Source organism: Myotis myotis, unplaced genomic scaffold (genome assembly GCF_014108235.1).
Source record: "Myotis myotis isolate mMyoMyo1 unplaced genomic scaffold, mMyoMyo1.p scaffold_m19_p_5, whole genome shotgun sequence".
Lineage (NCBI taxonomy): Eukaryota > Metazoa > Chordata > Mammalia > Chiroptera > Vespertilionidae > Myotis > Myotis myotis.
The window spans coordinates 71,517,457-71,537,100 of record NW_023416357.1 but is presented as its reverse complement, the minus strand read 5'-3'; the positions used below and the strand labels follow the sequence as shown (position 1 = coordinate 71,537,100).

The 19,644-nt window shown below is 33.4% G+C and overlaps 1 protein-coding gene across 11 annotated transcripts in view; it reads right to left on the bottom strand.

Moving 5' to 3' along the window:
• Positions 1 to 617: 617 nt before the first annotated feature.
• Positions 618 to 19,644, bottom strand: part of DMXL1 (Dmx like 1) — a 162,405-nt gene continuing 143,378 nt past the window's right edge. For 7 of the 11 annotated variants that reach the window (XM_036310674.1, XM_036310675.1, XM_036310686.1 and 4 more), the window contains 6 exons: positions 16,855 to 16,982; positions 13,970 to 14,062; positions 11,428 to 11,519; positions 9,699 to 9,751; positions 4,526 to 4,743; positions 618 to 2,845 (listed from right to left, as the gene is read on the bottom strand). In XM_036310674.1, the coding sequence (XP_036166567.1) occupies positions 2,621 to 2,845; positions 4,526 to 4,743; positions 9,699 to 9,751; positions 11,428 to 11,519; positions 13,970 to 14,062; positions 16,855 to 16,982 (809 nt within the window). In that variant the 3' untranslated portion in view covers positions 618 to 2,620. Of the gene's footprint in view, positions 2,846 to 4,525; positions 4,744 to 8,042; positions 8,123 to 8,223; positions 8,275 to 9,698; positions 9,752 to 11,427; positions 11,520 to 13,969; positions 14,063 to 16,854; positions 16,983 to 19,644 lie in introns of those variants that run through there. The other 4 variants (XM_036310676.1, XM_036310678.1, XM_036310679.1 and 1 more) reach the window with 4 other exon arrangements.

Genomic DNA, 19,644 nt, shown 5'->3' with positions numbered 1-19,644 from the left:
CCCTGCCATACGAGATTTAAATTTTGTTTAGTAAGATCACACCTCTAAGGTTGTATAAGGATTTTAAGTGGGTATCTTTGTATTGTGTTCTGATTGTTGAGACTAATGTGAGAAATTTCCGTAATGTTATTTTTTTTAAGTAATTAAAAAAAGAAGAAATGAATTTGGGCAAGACAGAGAGCAAGAAAGGAGGATAGCGTTGACTGTCGCATGATTCTACATATGCAAATACCTACATTTCAGAAAATGAGGCTTGAAATGTTGTGAATTGTCCCATCATTATAAAGCCACATTCTCAGAAAATGCACAACTAAAAAAAATGTATTTTGATGTATTCACCTCATTAATGTGAATGAAATTTTGCATACATGTACATCATTTTATACTTAGATATGCATTCCTACTATTTTTATTCTCATCTTTTTTGAATAATGCTTACCTATTAAGTTAAAAGGATGTAGAAAAGGAAGAACAGGAATACTGGGAAAAGTATTCAATCCTTCTTACATTAACCAAATTCAAATACAGAAATTCTCCATTTTAAAATGTGACATATACTTTAAGTCAACTAAAGTCTCATAAGTATTACTTATAACAATAGCATGCTAAAAAAAAAAGTCACTGCATGATTGTTTATTTAAAATATTATGACTCTGGATGTAATTACATATGGGCTTACATAATTTATTATTCATATAAACCCTCAATTAAAATGCATAATAGTTCACCCACAATGCCTTTTTTCTAAGCATAATAAATTTTCTTATTAAAAATGTTTAAAGCCTTTTGAATCTTGATTTGTGAAGAAATTACTGAAAAATAATTTAAGCTTAACTACATCAAACAATGGTATTGTTTGCAATGCTGTCACAGATTCCTCCATGGCAACAGTCACTTGCTGTTACTGCACAATTTATGGTACAGGTTATTATGTGCACATAAACTCTCTACATAATGACAGTATTTTCACTGCAACTTGCTCAACACATTTAAAATTATGGATACAATTTACAAAATATTTAACAATATACTTTTAAGATAAAAGTATCCTGAGGATATTACAAAATTCATTTTACCAGCCCTTCTTTTCTTTGTTTTATTTCACTCTTTAATTTCCAAGATAATAGCTGTTTATACTTTGTTACATAAAAATGTCCTTATAGTCCCTATTAACAAAATATATTTAAGCTCAATAGCATATAATTGTCCCTCAAACACTCAGTTCCAACCACCTGTCTCCTTGGTTAAAATCAAGTATTTATCAATTTTTCTATAATTCTGAATCAGAAAAGGTATAGCAAAACAGAGAGAAATAGGGTTAGCACATCTAAGTTAAAAGCACTGCATTTTTAATATTTTGGTCATATTTTATAATAAAATAATATATTTTGGCAAAAATAATAAAATATAAGGTTCAGTTTATTTTCTATTAACGGTAGATCTGGCAGGTATTTTACACTTGTAAATACTACCTGTTTAATTTGACTGTTTTCACATTTGTTTTTAAAAACACTGGTATAAGGTTTTCACAACTTTTGAGACTAAAAGCACCTAAAAAATAAAATTTAAGTAAAATGTTTGTTTGATGATCAAAAAATCCTTTCATTAATTTATAAACTTACTTTTAAGTGTCTCATATATACCAACACAGAACTGTTATTGCCTGCTAAGACATATTTGACTCAATGTAATCTTTAAAATAATAATCCTGGAAGTCTTCCTGAAATTCATGTGAAAATTCGATGGGAATTCAAAAAAAATTTTTTAAGAACATGAAAACAAATAGCTGCAAAAAAAGTTGTTATTCTGGTGGTATTAGTAATGATGGCGCAAAAACACATGAAAAGACTTGTAGTTTTCTCATATATACACAAAGTATGTTCAAATAAGATGTGCAAGGTATATTACATATATACACACAACCACACACACACATATATACATACATACATACATGTATGTGTATATATATATACACACACACACACACACACATACATACATACACACACACATATATATATACACACACATACACACACTTGGGCTCCAGTAGGGAAACTTGAAAACTTATATAATGAGCCACTTGGCTCATTTATCACTGAAGTCCCAATAATAGTTTTAATGGAGATGTACATTATTTTTTTGATTCTTACTCAAATGTCAATCTATCATTAGTTAAGAGAAGACTTTGAGAAGTATAAGTTTGAAAAAGGAACTGAGAGCATGGTGAATTAAGTGATGATGGATATGCAACTGCTTTTACATAAAAGGTATTTTTACTGTGGAAGAAATTCATGCAGAGGTATCTGCAGAAGACTTTTATCAACCATAAGAAAACAAAACTCATTTGACACTGTGACATCCTCACTATAACACACTATAAATATGTAATGTTACAGCATTACTTATACATTCTAGTTTGGGCAACAGAGTCTAATTCTGAATGACCTTGTTAATTTTTAAGGCATCAGTGCATCAAGGGCAAAGCTCCATAAAATAAATATGGAAACAAGAAAGCATTAGCTTATTTGTGGCATTGAGAGTAACCAATGTACATTATATGTGTTGGCCACTTCTATGGAATAGGTACTAAATTATAGATCTTATTGTCAAAATGTTACAACATAAATTTCACATCATGTTTCAATACTTCATTTAATGGGCTAAACTGATCCGGGAGTATCCTCATTTTCATGGTTCCATCAGCTCCACATGAAAAAATGTGATTTGCTGGCCCTGTCTCAATTTGCATCACTCCGGTTCCGATATTTCTGAAAATGGATTGCCGAGCATGTTCATTGATAAAAGTGTGAAGAAGACTAAAGGTAGAGAGATTCCAAATCTGCAAGATATTAAGAACAAAATAAAACTTGGGGTTGATGATTACCTAAAAAGTACAAATATAATATTTAGGCCTGTCTTCCTGTGCAGAAAAGGAATTTCTAAAACAAAGACGGAGAAAAGCCTGTGTAGGCCTGAGTTCTGAATAGGATGTAACTCACTTAGATATTATTACATTCTTCAAAACCCATCCAGTAAGAGAGGTATTTTTAACCCTGCATTGGAGATGAGGAAACTTAGGTACAAGGATGTTAAGTGTACAATGCTACAAAAACTTGCAATATTATAGGGACTACCATAAAAATTTCCTATCTCTCAGCAAAGCTTTTGATGTGTAGTTCTATAGTGAAGTAATCTTGTCTCTATAATGTAAAATACCCCCATGGGATCAGAACCACTGAAAAGCACTAGATACCTAGAGGCCTCAGATAAGGCAAATCTATGTTCCAACTACAAGATAAGGTTAATTATTATAACTTCAGAATAATTAATTTACTAAATAGAAACTTTCTATTTTCACCCCTTTCTAAATAAATATGTCTGTCCCTAAAGTAATTTATAAGAATCTTCACTTATGTGGAACCTAAATGCTTTCAGAACATTGTTTTAAATTTAGGGAAACCAATTTATTTATTTATTTATTTTTAGATCTCATTAACAAAAATCTTACTTTTCTTTAAGAAATAAATTAATTTCTACCATTCTAGACATACTTGTTAAACTGTGACTTCTGAATATACTACATTGTTTACTTTCAAATCTTTTTTTTTACTCAATTAGATAAAACTCAGTACAAAATAAAGAACTATTCTAAAACACAGTATAAACTGCCTAAACTGAGGGCAGGTCAAATATAATTAATTTTTTCTTGCTAAGAATTTTGAAAATAATATGCCAGTTCTAACAAAGTAGTCCAATTTATTTGCACTAAATAGACTCTCTAGCATTTAAAGTAATGGATTCTAAGAAATCAAACACCCCCAGTAGATTGCTGACCATTAGAATAATTTAGGGACTAGTCTAAACTAACTTATTTCTGCAGGTGTTTCCAAGTGTGGCCAGAGGACTCTCCATCAAAACCACTAGGTCTGTGTTATAAAAATGCACATTCCTGAACCTTGGACTTACTAAGTATTTTTGGGGTGGGATCTAACAATAGAACTTTTGGAGTGGGGTACATTTTTAATAAGCTGCTTAACATTTAAAAAACCCCTGGGTTTTAAACACAGTGGGGTTTAAGAAGGACTGTTATAGGCAGGACTTATCCAGGTACATTCAGAATTACTGAATCAGGCACTGAGTAGTTGCATGCTAAACTATAAATAAATAAATAAAAATGGCATAAGGAAATATGTCAGTACATCTCATGGTACCTGAAATAGAATTCAGTAATGCTTAGCATGCAGTCAAGACTAATTTTAACATCTGAAATGTATTTATATCCATGGAAAAATCTAGTTCTTTTATATGCATTAATTAAGCATATCTGAAAAAGACAATTTTCAAATTAATCATTACTTCATTTGTTAAAAGATTTATTAAATAACAATTAATGTGGTTGACTACAAAGGAGTTGTTAATATATATATATTATTTAAAGAGACTAACATCATCAATTATGATTAAAGACCTAAGGTTTCTGAAGATTTCTTTTTGTAGATATTGCGGCATTACTGTTTACCTTTATGCTGCCTTCAGCAGATCCTGTAACAAAGTACTCTTCAGTTGGATCAATAGCAACAGCTTTAACAGGAGAATCATGGCTCTGGAAAAGCTGCCTTTGTTGTCGTTGCTGAAGATCAAAGACACATGTAAAACCTTTTCTGCCACATGATATTAGTAGCTGATGTTTTGGAGCATATGCTAAAACAGTGGCTCCACTATCATGGCAAATAAAAGCTGAAAGGAAAAAAAAAAGTAAAAATAATTTAATAGTATAAGAAACAGACTTCTGGATTTTGGCCAAGGTGAAATGTTAGAACATGTGTTTTTGTGGACATGTGTTTTCATTTCTCTTGGATATATGGATATATATATATGAATGAATATATACTGCTGGGTCATATTAAGTGTATGTTTAACTTTATTAGAAACTAACAAACAGTTTTCCAAAGTGGTTATGCAACCTCATACCGCTATCAATAAATCATGAGTGTTCTGGTTTTTCCATATCCTCACCAACACTTGTTATCCTAGAATCTTTAATTTTGGCCATTTCAGTGTATAGAGTAGTATCTTATGGTGAATTTAACTTGCATTTCCCTGATAACTATTGATGCTGAACATCATTTCGTATGCTTATTTGCTATTTAAATGTTGATAAGTGAATAATTTAAAAAATCTTAAATATATTATTTCTTTCATGGGTTATGCTTTTGGTTTTGTATCTAAAAAGTCATCACCAAACCCAAGAACACCTAGATTTTCTCCTACATTTTGTTCTAGGAATTTTGTAGTTTGTATTTAACTCTAAGATCCATTTTTAGTTAATTTTCATGAAAAGGGTGAGGTTAATTTTTCTGCATATCAGCATCCTATTATTTTTCTGCATATCAGCATCCAATTATTTGTTGAAAAACTGTCTCCATTGAATTGTCTTTGTATCTTTATTAACAATCAATCCACTATTCATGTGTGAGTTTATTACTGGGCTACCTACAAGCATACCTTGCTTTGTTTCACTTTTTTGTACTTCACAGACACTGTATTGCTTGTGGCAACCCTGTATAGGGCAACTCTGTTAGCGCCATTTTTCTAACAGCATTTGCTCACTTTGCGGCTCTGTCACATTTTGATAATTCTCTCAATATTTCAAACCTTTTCATTATTATTATGTTTGTTATGATGATCTGTGGTCAGTGATTTTTGATGTTACTATTATAATTGTTTTGGGGTGCTATGAACCATGCCCATATGATGACACACTTAATAAATGTTGAGTATGTTCTGACTGGCTGTTCCCCCATCTGTTTCCCTCTCCTCAGGCCTCCCTATTCCCTGAGACACAGCAATATTGAAGTAAGATCAATCAATAACCCTACAATGGCCTCTAAGTGTTCAAGTAAAAGGAAGAGTCTCACATCTCTCACTTTACATCAACAGCTAGAAATGATTAAACTTAGTGAGAAAGGCATGTCAAAAGCCAAGATAGGCAGAAAGCTAGATTTCTTGCACTAGTGAGCCAAGTTGTGAATGCAAAGGAAAAGTTCTTGAAGAAAATTAAAAGTGCTACTCCAGTGAACACACAAATGATAAGAAAGCAAAACAGCTTTATTACTGATTTGGAGAAAGTTTCAGTGGTCCAGATAGGTCAAACCAGCCACAATATTTCCTTAGGTCAAAACTAAGCCAGAGCAAGGCTCTACCTCTCTTTAATTCTATAAAGACAGAGAGGTGAGGAAACTACAGAAAGCAAGTTGGAAGTTAGCAGAGGTGAGGAAACTACAGAAAGCAAGTTGGAAGTTTGGTTCGTGAGGTTTAAAGAAAGAATCTGTCTTCAAAACTTAAAATGTGCAAGGTGAAACAGCAAGTGCTGATGGAGAAGCTACAGCAAGTTATCCAGATCCCGCTAAGATAATGAAATGACAGAGCTTCAGTGTAGATGAAACAGCCTTATATTGGAAGAAGATACCATCTAGGACAGTGATGGCGAACCTATGCCATGCGTGTCAGAGGTGACACGTGAACTCGTTTTTTTGGTTGATTTTTCTTTGTTAAATGGCATTTAAATATATAAAATAAATATCAAAAATATAAATCTTTGTTTTACTATGGTTGAAAATATCAAAAAATTTCTATATGTGACACGGCACCAGAGTTAAGTTAGGGTTTTTCAAAATGCTGACACGCCGAGCTCAAAGGTTCGCCATCACTGATCTAGGACTTTCATAGCTAGAAAGAAGTCAAGCTTGGTTTCAAAGCTTTAAAGGATGGGCTGACTTTCTTTGTTGGGGCTAATGCAGCTGGGAACTTTTAAGTCGAAGCTAATGTTCACTTACACTCCAAAAATCCTATATTATTTAGCCCGTAAGTATTATGCTAAATCAACTCTGCCTGTGCTCTATAAAAAAAAACAACATGCCCTAGCTGGTTTGGCTTAATGGATAGAGTGTTCCCAAGTTCAATTCCAGTCAAGGGCATATACCTTGGCTCAATCCCTGGCCCTGGTTGGGGAGCATGCAGGAGGCAACCAATTGATGTGTCTGTCTGTCTGTCTGTCTGTCTCTCCCCCCCCCCCCCCTTCCACTCTCTAAAAATCAATGTAAAAATATCCTCAGGTGAGGATTAACAACAACAAAAAAGAACCAACAAAGCCTGAATGACAGCATATCTGTTTATAATGTGCTTTACTGACTATTTTTTAAAATATATTTCTTTATTGATTTAAGAGAGGAAGGGAGAGAGAGAGAAAGAGAGAGAGAGAGAGAGAGAGAGAGAGAGAGAGAGAGAGAGAGAGAGAGAGAGAAACATCAATGATGAGAGAGAATCATTGATCGGCTGCCTCCTGCACGGCCCCTACTGAGGATCAAGCCCGCAACCCAGGCATGTGCCCTTGGTCAAAATTGAACCCGGGACCCCTCAGTCCGTAGGCCAACGCTCTATTCACTGTATTCACTGAGCCAAACTGGTAGGGCTTTACTGACTATTTTAAGCCCACTGTTGAGACCTATTGCACAGAAAAAAAATTATTTTTAAATTATTACTGCTCATTGACAATGCATGTGCTCACCCAAGAGCTCTGATGGAGATGTACAAGATTCATATTTTCATGCCTGCTAACACAACATCCATTCTGTAGCCCATGGATCAGTAATTTCAATTTTCAATTCTTATTATTTAAGAAATACATTTTGTCTGGCTAGTGTGGCTCAGCAGTTGAGCATCAACCCAGAAACCAAGTAGTCATGGGTTTGATTCCTGGACAGGGCACATGTCCAGGTTGTGGGGTTGATCCCCATTAAGGGGCGCATAGGAGGCAGTCAATTGACGATGTTCCATCTCCCTATACCTCTTCTTTCCTCACAAAAACATATTAAAAAAAAAAAAAGAAATACATTTCCTAAGTCTATAGATGCCATAAGTAGTGATTCCTCTGATGGATCTGGGCAAAGTAAATTGAAAACCTTCTGGAAGGGATTCCCCATTCTAGATGCCATTAAGAACATTTGTGATCTATGGGAAGAGGTCGAAATATCAATATTAACAGGAGTTTAGAAGATGTTGATTCCAACTCTTCTGGATGACTTTGAGGGGTTGAAGAGTTCAGTGGAGAAAGTAACTGCAGAAGTGATGGAAATAACAAGAGAACCAGAATTAGAAGTGGAGCTTGGAGATGTGACCGAATTGCTAAAACTTGGTAAATGCTATGTTGGTTCTTACGGATGAGCAAAGAAAGATGTCTTCAGATGGAATCTATTCCTGGTGAAAATGCTGTGAAGATTGTTGAAATGACAACAAAGGATTTAGAATATTACATAAACTTAGTTGACTAAGTAGAAGCAGGTTCAACTGTGGATAAAATGCTATCAAACAGCATCACATACCACAGAGCCATAGTTACTAAAAAGTCTACAGTATGTATAGTGTAATCATAACTTTTATAGGCAATGGGAAACCAAAAAACTTGTGTGACTCACTTTACAGGCATACCTCAGAGATACTGCCATTGAGTTCCAGACCACTGCAATAAAAGAATATAGCAATAAAGCAAATAGTAATCTTTGTGCTAGTGGAAGATCTTGCCTTCAATTTGTAAAAAATGCAACATCTGTGAAGCTCAAAAAAGGGAAGTGCGATAAAATGATGTATGCCTATATTGCAATATTCACTTTATTGTGGTGGTCCAAAACTGAACCAGTAATATCACTGAGGTATGTCTGTATCCTGTTCTATGATATGTGTCTATTCTTAAGCCAATATCACAATATCTTAATTATTATAGCTTTATAGTAAGATCTAAAATCAGGTAATGTGAGTTCTCCAAGTTTGTTTTTCTAAAGTTCTTAGTATTCTAGATCTGTTGCCTCTCTCTTACTTTAGAACTTTAGAACCACTTTGTTGATACGTGTAAAATGGCTTGCTGGGACTTTAATTAGATAGGATTGAATCTATGATGTTGGAACTGACAACTTAATAATATGGAGTATTTCAATCTGTGGATATGGAATATCTATTTATTTAGATCTTTGATTTCTTTTATCTTTTATGTTTTTTCTCCAACAGATGCTATACATATTTTGTTAGATTTATGCCTCAATATTTCATTATTTTGGATATTATAAATGGTAGTATTTTTTAAATTTCAAATGCCAATTGTTGGTCTATAGGAAAGCAATTGACTTTAGTATTGATCATGTATTCTGTACTCTGCTATACTCATTCATTCATTCTTGGAAGTGGTTTTTGTAGATTCTTAGGGATTTTCTACAGAGATATTTGTTTCACTTGTGAATAAAAACATTCTTTTTCTACTCTTCCAATCTGTATACCTTTTATTTCCATTTGTCTTATTGCATTAGTTAGGTCTTCCAGTACAATGTTAGTTAAATAGAAATGGTGAGTGGGAACAAAATGTTATGTAATAATTGATGTTCACAATGATGACTTATAACCATCAGATCCAAAGTAAAGACAAATGATTTTTATATTATCTGTTCTACTATCCCTCATTAAGGTATAGTGAAGGGTTAATATGCATACTGCATTATTTCTGCTTTTAAACTGTGCCACCAAGCACAAAATAAACCTCATGGGCTAATAAATATGCCATTTAAAAAACCATATTCATTTAAAAATAATATTTAGTTTATGAATTTCTTGAATTTCAATATTTATAAAATGCTTTCAAAACTTACCATGAACTAAACTATTGGCAGATGCTACAAGAGTATCCCACAAACATATGTTTCTGGAAAAAAAAAAAAAGATTACTCTTGAGTGACACAAAGTTAACAGAATAAAAAGTATGTGTCATATTGTAACGTAACATTTAAACCTTGCTCTCTCAGAAAGTTCTTAAATTTATAAACACACCAAATACAAGTAACCAATATATTTATGTATGATTAATTTTAAACAAAGTTTAAAAACTAATAACGCATAAAATTGAGTAATTCATATTAACATGTATTTACAAATACTACTATATGAAGCCTGAATAGGGAAGCTACTTTTTATATTCACTGATTCTCTAACAGACTCCCATACACAAATAGGATACACTGAATTTTCTGGAGTGCAAAGAAAACTTATTTCTACTATGAATGGGAGCAGCTTTTATGCCTTTCCATGAGTTGCAAAGGAGGCACCAATATATGTAAGAATTTCTATGGAAGATGGGTTAAAAACTCCGTATTCCTACAGTCCCATTTCTAGGGCAAAATGAGGCCGTACCCCTAAATATAAAAGCTCACCAGCCTCAGTTGGCCTTGACCTCATAACTCAGCTGTATGAAGGAAGTCAAAAGCGGGGGTGTGGAGATGGAGGCAGGGGAAGACATATTTAAAGATTTTTGAGGGGATGGAGACAGGCTATCACTTATTAGCTAATGTACAATTAACAATCTTAGTTTCTTTTTGTGAAACAGTCAGTGATTTCAACTGGTTGGTTCCAAGAATTTTTAAAACATGAAATACCCGACTATGTATTCAGGGATACTGACCTCTCTTCCCTTAGATTGTCAAATTAAAAAAATGACAACAGCCAACACAACAATAGCCATCCGGTGTGAATGCCCTGTCTTGAGCCATAAATATATAGATCATATAATAGAGTCGAATCTCATTGGTCATGTTACATAAAAAGGTTGCATCTGATTGATTAATTCTTGGTACCAGAAATCCTTACATACAAGTGTAGACACCTGATTTTTTTTAAAAAGTCACTTTGGAGCAAATATGGTAGATAATAATTTTTATGTCAATCAAAATTATACCTATTTTTTGTCAGATGGGCAAAAATTAATATATTTTAGGTGTGCTGCAGAATTTTAATAGTTAATGTATGCCATGAGATGAAAAAGGTTGAAAATCGCTGGTCTAGCTAATAGAGCCATAGTGAGCATTAACTAAATAGCATGGCCAATAACTAATTGAGTTTTTGGGTTTTTTTTCCATCAAGCTTTCTTAACACAGGAAATCATATGGGGAAAAATTAATTCCACCAACAACCAAACCTTCTTCCTTACACTCAAATCTTAACATTAGAATATTAACAATACAAAAGGAATGGATTTTTTTCAAAAAAATTTTGAATTTTATTCAATTTATTGAAGCGACATTGCTTATTAAAATTATATAGGTTTCAAGTGTACAATTCTATGATTTGTGTGTTCACCACCCAAAATAAAGTCTCCTTTCATCACCATGTATTCGACTCCCCCTACGCTACCTGGATTTGTTTTTAATGGCAGAATACCGTTAAATTTACAATTAGAATACTAAAATGCCCAAAGAAAGAATTTTTATAATAAATATATTTAAAGGCATGATTATAAAAACATTCTTGAGATGTAAAGACATAAAGCAATTAGAAATAAAGCTCAGTTATTTCATACGCACTTCAATTTCCGTTATAATCTCTTACCTATTGTCAGTTGAAAGACCAGCTGTAGCTATTAGAGAGGAGGAACTAATGAAGACAAAATCATTTGCTGTTTTGTTATGACACTGCCAAGTCTGTAATAGTTATAAACAGCAAATGTTAATGTTACTAACAGTTTCATAACCAGGTAGATGCATTAATCAAAAAATGATCATGTAATTTGTGGCTTATTTAAAGCCTTTGCATTTCCTCCCCTCCCGCCTCACCCCCTGAACTTTAGAAAAATTTCAGTGGTAAAACAGAGAATACTCATACACCCTTTACCCAGATTCACCAATTTTTAACATTTGCCACATTTGCTTTGTTTCTCCTTCTTGCATATACTTACACCCATGCACACATACACACACCTATTCCTGAACCATTTAAATAAGCTGCATATGTCACGACCCTTTATGAGGCCCTTTGCTTTTGTTCAACCAAAAGTTCAAAGGGAAACAAAAGGAGGTTAAACTCTAAATGTTTCCCTTGGAATATCTGTAAAAATTTTTGTCTTAGAAGACAGAAACTAGGATACTAGATTCTCAGGCAAAATTATTTATTTTCAGAAATATTTAAAGTTTTAAATAATTTTTCATATCCTATGTAATAAAGAGGCAATATGCAAATTAACCCTCTTGTCCTCACAAGATGGCTGCCTACCACCACGCTGGCAGGGGGGTTAGTGAGGGGTGACCAAACAACTGAACAAGCAGGCTGCCTGGGGTGACCAGGCCAGCAGGGGGGTTAGTGAGGGACGACCAAATGACTGAACAAGCAGGCTGTGTGGGGAGACCAGGCCAGCAGGGGGGTTAGTGAGGGACGATCAAATGACTGAACAAGCAGGCTATGTGGGGCGACCAGGCCAGCAGGGGAGCTGTGAGGGGCAACGAGGCTGGTGGGGGGGCAGTTGGGGGTGACCAGGCCAGCAGGGGGGGCAGTTAAGGGCAACCAGGATGGCAGGGGGGCAGTTAGGGGTGACCAGGCTGGCATGCAGAGGGAGTGAGGGGCGATCAGGCAGGGAGAGAGGGGCAGTTAGGGGTGACCAGGCAAGCAGGCAGGTGAGCGATTAGTAGCCAGCAGTCCAGGATTGTGAGAGGGATGTCCCAGGATCAGGCCTAAACCGGCAGTAGGACATCCCCCAAGGGGTCCCGGATTGGAGAGAATGCAGGCTGGGCTGAGGGGACCCAGCCCCCGTGCACAAATTTTGTGCACCGGGCCTCTAGTATATGAATTAAAATGTTTTACTAATATTAACAAAATTTAAAAATTTACAGTGTCTTTCAATATTCCTTCAAATAATAACTTAAAAATATTATGAGAGGTTTAATTAATTATAAAGACTTCCAAGTTATGTTTGTTCAGATGTTTCTCTTCAATAAATATGACTTTAAAAAATATTTGTATTGATTTCAGAGAGGAAGGGAAAGGGAGAGAGAGAAATAGAAACATCAATGATGAGAGAGAATCATGATCGACTGCCTACTGCATGCCCCATACTGGGAATAAAGCCCACAACCCAGGCATGTGCCCTGACCAGGAATCAAACCGTGACCTCCTGGTTCATAGGTTGACACTCAGTCACTCAGCCATGCAGGCGGGGCTAATAAATGATTTTTTAAAGTATGTCAAAATCATCAAATGAAGATTTTTTCCTCTGAGTCACTTCCCCACTCCTCCCTGACCACTATTGGAGCTGGGCTAGAGGATATGTCCTTAAAACAAACAAATCTACTTTACTCCCCCAAAGCCAATAATGAACATTTTAATCCAATTTATCTCTTTAGAAATTAAAAAATCATACAAAAAGAGTCCCTTAGGGAACATAAATGTGTATATTTGAATCTGTTGGCTTAATAAAAATATAGGGAAAAATAAAGGTATCTCATCAACTCTCCCTTGTTTGCTTTCATTAGATTAGTACTATATTCAAGCATTTAACCTTAGGTGAATTATCAGAATCTTAACCCATATTCTTAATATTTTCTTGATAGATATTGCTTAGTCCTATAAAGGGCTTCACTAAAGAATATGTTATATATAAATTCAGTGCTTGCGAAGATGTAGAAAATTCATTAAGCCTGTGTGATCCTGAATTGAAATGTATCAATTTTTTTTTAAAAGAGATGAGCAAGAAAATAATAGTACCAGCTATAGAATACACTTTCTACTTTGTTTGTTCATGAGGAATAACGCAGAAGGGTAACCAGATGCACTGGGCTTTTGATCATTCTTTTTAGGTGTAATACCCACTGCAGCTTAGTGAGGCTAGAAAAGGGTTTGAGTAACTCACAGTTTGCATTGGTCTCTGGAGGTGCCATGTTGGTTATAAACAGGTTAATTTTACAAGTTACCAGAGATTTTTATGCCTTACAGAGTAATTTTCGCGTAATACAAGGACAGGAGCTTATAGTAAACTGTTGAATACATAGGCCTAGACAGATTTTATTTTTTTGGCTTTAATATTTCTTGCCTCAAATATATATTCTTAGTGTCTTTAAAATAAAAATTCATAAAATTTTGAAGTTAGGAATTTTTGGCTTACCAGGTATGGCTTAGGCATGCTTCCAGTGACTGGACAACATTTCCAGTTTGTTTGATACAAACTTAAATATCCATCAGCATCAACTATTCCAAACTTAGAGAAAAAATATTTAAGTGTTTAATACAAATACAGAAGCACACATTTACCCTTACCCTTACTTTGAATCCCATATGTTGACTCCTAAACATTTGATTAAAAATTGTTTAACTTTTCACTTCACCTATGCATCCAGAAAAACATTTAGGTACTGTTTTAAAAATTTCAAGGTTAGACATTAAAAAAATAAACATCAGAGACCCATTTTATTAATGCTAAGCAACAGCATAATCTATATATTCTCTGTAAGTACTCCAAAAATAGGATGCTGGATTTATACATTAAGCTAAGTGATAAAGTTTTAGCATGTATAAGATAGAAAACCGTTCATTTTGAAAAAGACAAAATGATAATTTCCAGAAATATACAACAAGGAAAACATGTAAATAACATTAGAGAATACAACGAAACAAAGATTATCACAGTAAAAAGAATTCCACTATGGGAACTCAGGGCAATTTGATTGGGAAGATGTCAAAAAATCCAGAAAGGGATTATATGATACAGAACTTGAAGGATGAGTAAGGCTGCTGGCAATTTTTTCCTTTAGATTATAAAAATAATGCATATTTATAAAAAGTATATAAAATAAAGCAAATGTCTACTTTGGACTATTGCCTTCTCCCATTTCCAGGCCTAACAATTAACAACAATTTTATGGGTTCCCTTTGAGATTTGTTCTACAAATATTCAACAATTCACACATACATAATTTTTTTTAAGTTAGAATCATAATAAATACACAATTCTACAATTATGTTTTTAACTTATAGCCATCTTTCCACATTGGTACATATAAATCACCCTCATTCTTGTGTTGTGTAGCATTACACTATATAGTTATAAGTTTTTAAAACTTTTCCCTATAGGAAGTTTCCTATTTTTCCCACATAAAAAGTGTTACTTTGAACATTCTTGTACATATACCTTTGAGTATGTATGTAGGATAGATATCTAGAAATGGGAAAGCTTTGTCAAAGGACATTATCTAAAATTGGTAATTAAAGACAAAATTAAATCCTAAGAGGTAATACCAACTTACACTCCCACTTTTCTTACACATTAGTAAACACTGCATTACTTCAATTATTAATAAAGGTTATTGGCCATGCATAATTTAATGTTGATTGTACATATCCTTTGCCTACCTCTCTATTAAGTTGTCTTCTAAAAATCTGATTGACAGGGCTAATATTAGATATAAACCAACTTTTACTATATTTGTTATAGATATTTTTCCAGGGGCTATCCTTTTTGTTATTTTTCTTAAGTTTTTTGGAGTAGATTTAGGTATGTTTTTCAGAAAGGGTATATAGAAAGTACCAAGTCTCTGCATACTTAAAAAATGTGTTTATTTTGCTGTCAAATCTGAATAATAGTTTGGATAGACATCAAACTCATAGTTCTCACTGTACATCAGAATTCTGTGAGTATTGTTCTACTGCAGTGATGGCGAACCTATGATACGCGTGTCAGAGGTGACACGCGAACTCATTTTTTTGGTTGATTTTTCTTTGTTAAATGGCATTTAAATATATAAAATAAATATCAAAAATATAAGTCTTTGTTTTACTATGGTTGCAAATATCAAAAAATGTCCATATGTGACACGGCATCAGAGTTAAGTTGGGGTTTTTCAAAATGCTGACACGCCGAGCTCAAAAGGTTCACTATCACTGTTCTACTGTCTATTTGTAGCCTCTATTTTGAAGGCAATGCCATTAATTTTTGGAGAGGGTGGTGGAGAGGCTCTAAGTAACCATTGTTACCTCTTTTCCTTCCTAGAAGCTCTCTTTATCCTTGAATTAAAAATAAAACAAAAATTAAATAATCAGGATATGTTTAGCACGTGTTGTTTCTCAATATTTCTAGTACTTGGTAGGCCCTTCCTTACTCCTGGTTCATGATCTTTAGAGAGTAAGGAAAAGGGATAGAGAGATAAAAACATCAATGGGAGACATTGATCGGCTGCCTACTGCACACCTTCTACTGGGGATTGAGCCCACAACCCAGGTATGTACCCTGACTGGGAATCGAACCATGACCTCCTGGTTCATGGGTTGGCTCTCAACCACTGAGCAACACTGGCTGGGCAACACTTTTCCTTAAAGACCCTACAGTAATTATTTTAGGCTTGCCAGCTATAAAGTCTTTGTTCTCTTGAACTCTGCTATTATAGTGGAAAATTAACCATAGAAAACAAATAATGAATGGAGTATCTGTGTTCCAATAAAACTTTATTTACAAAACAGATGGCTATAGTTTGTCAATATCCTGTTCTAGAGCAGTGCTTCTCAAAACTTCAATGTGTGTACATATCATCAGAGTATGTGGTTAAAATGCAGATGGTGATTCAGTAGGTCTGAAGTAGAGTCAATAATTTGCACTCTAAGATGTTCCCAGATGTTACTTGCTACCTGGTACTTGACCATACTTTGAGTAGGTTCCAGAGGATAAACAAAAATATATATCAAATGTTTAATCAAAAATGTGTAACAGAAGGTGGTCCTATCATCATTCGGTCCTTGAACATCATTTAAATGAATTTTAATAATAATAATAATAATAAATAAATATATATATATATATATATATATATATATAATGTCTTTTCAAGAAGAACCAAACAAATATAAGCATTCTTGGAGAGATTTTTTTTTTTTAATTCATATAGATTAATGCTTTACTATTAGCTCACTGAGCTATACTCTTCAGAAACCCAAACTAGTAATATTTATAAACCTCCAACATAATCAAACCATTTTCCCATTTGTATTTTTATATACTACCTTATTTCCCTGGTAGTTAAATCTCATTCTTGTAACTCTTGAATTGCCGCCAGATCGAAAGCAGGTTATCTGTTGAGAATGGCCCCATTCAAACATTCTGACACTTCCATCCTGAGCTCCTGTCAGATCTGCATTACAAGAGGGCACAAATTGCAAATTTACTTCAGGAATCTTTGGGAAATTTATTTTTTAATCCAATGTGAAAATATTTATGGAAGAAACACCTAAGAAATGAAGCATAGCCAATTTATATGAATTTACCTTTGTATGAAATTTCACTTGAATATTTCATCTTAAAAACAGATAGTAATATGATGTACTTTTATTTGACTGAGAACATATGCTCATACAAAACAACAGAAGCAATTAAAGCAGAACTCTATAAATATTATTTCCTTTTGAAATGATCTCAATGATGTTTTAATAGCCTTTAATTAATAGCTTTTATGATAACCACTTAAATTCTTGGGATTACTAAAGAGCCAATTCTTAACAGTAATACTATTAATGTTTACATTTATACATTTTTGCCTTAGCTGGTTTGGCTCAGTGGATAGAGCATGGGCCTGTGGACTGAAAGGTCCCAGGTTCAATTCAGGTCAAGGGCACATGCCCAGGTTGTGGGCTCGACCCGCAGTAGGGGGCGTGTAGGAGGCAGCCGATCAATGATTCTCTCTCATCATTGATGTTTCTATCTCTTGCTCCCACTCCCTTCTTCTCTGAAATCAATAAAAATATATATTTTTTAAAAAGTTTATACACTTCCCTCTTGGAAAAAAAAGATTGTAGAAGGCCTTGAATGTCATGATAAAAAACATTTCTAGTAGTTATTCCAATTACTTGATATCTCAAAATGTTTCATTGAGAAATATGAATAAGTTAAATAATTTCTAATTCTTCACTTCACCATTTACTAATTTTGTGAGACTAAGAAATTTATTTTAATCTCCCTGATCCTATTTCTTTCCCATAAAAGGAGAATGATGATACATATAGGTGTCAATTTATGTTAAGTATAATTATCAGTATTAATGAGATTCAGAAGTCATGAGAAATTTATTAATGTAAATAAAGACCTACCACATTGCTAGTCATATATTAGTCAAGATTCCTTATTCCTTACCAAGTATTTAAAGTAAATGGACTTCAATTGTTTTGAAATGTCTTAACACTGGGCTGGGGTGGAAGCGTGGGGAGAATTCTTGAGACTGGGATAAAAGTTATTTTCTCTCTACCCCAACAGTCTTGCTTAGCTTATTCAGAAAAATAAATTGGGCTACTTGAGTTTAAAAACCGCTCAAAATTTTATATTATTATTTCTGATTTTATTTATTTGAGAAAAATCCTTCATTATTAGTATCTGACATATTAAATTAAATAGTCTCTTAAAGCCTTTGTAGCCTAAGATTTTAAAGGGCAAGATAAAGGTTCCTATAACCAAGTTGTATGAGTAAATATCCCTCATTAGCAATTGAATAGTATTATATCAAAGAGGTAAGAAATGGGTTAATAACTACAATGGTAAAAACCTCAATAAGTTCATAATTTTAAAAAGGAAGTCCTCTTAAGACTTTCATTTCTATTTTATTCCAACCTGTTAGCCTAACTTCTAAAAAATATCTCTAGGGTAGAAGTAAAAAAATATTGGTTTCTAGTGACTAAGATTTTTTCAAAATCTAGTCCAAGAGAAGAAGCTATTATGAGGTATCTGAAATTTGGAGTAAAATTTTCAAAAATCCTGTCTCATAACATTCTCACTACATAAAAAGTGTTTATTGCTGAGCTAAATTACTACCTGTACACTTGATCATGACATGAAAAGATATACTGAAAAAAATCCAGTGATTAATTTAATGAGCTTTAAAATTTTCAAGTCTTTTATCTGCCAGTTATGATACTTCCCTGAAGAAAGTAAGTTTTTATTCCAAAACAGAAGTGATCTGATGTTACCTAATGACTTTGAAAATAAGTCCATTAACTGCCTTTGAAACTAGGGAATCTCTTTGTTTAAATTTATGGGATTGAGGTAAAGAATATTTCCTATAAACTAGTCATCTGTTGGGACAGAGATGACTATGGAGATGAGAAGAAATGAAGTCCTTTCAATATTTCAAGATACTTCCAAACCCTACTGTATAGAATCAAGATAGAATTTTAAGAAATGCCAAATGTTTCTTGCTGTGGGAGTAATATTATTTAGGCTTTGTTTATAAAACACATTTGACTAGTTGCTCTCTATGCTTCATTACTGATTCTTAGTTTTCACTTCACATTAGACTTGTGGATAGAAAATATACTTTTAGTGTTGAATAAATTCAAGATAGTAAAAACAGACTAATTTTTAATATTATTATATTACTCTAGCATAAGTAACAGAAAGTACTCTCTTCATTTTAAATATATGGTTCTCTTGAATCCTTTTATTGGACTCTGATGTACAATTCTGATAAGAGATGCTTACGATAATTAAGTTGAAAAGAACACTGGTTTTATCAATTGTATTTTATCAAAATAAATCTCAAAAAAGAAGGTAGAATTTTTATAGGTTATTAAATTGGAGGAATATGAATACCTCTTAATAACATGCTCTATTTTTGTTACTGTGTGGTAGGACAACTTAAAGTTATATTTAAAAAATTTGGAATACTCACATGCCAATATAAATATTGAATCCAACCCACTAGTTAATTTTAAAATTGTCTCTCTTATTTTTCTCTGCCTCAATACTTCTAATATTTGAGGGTTCACTCAAAATAAACATACTTTGCCTTAGAAGAATATTATAATAAC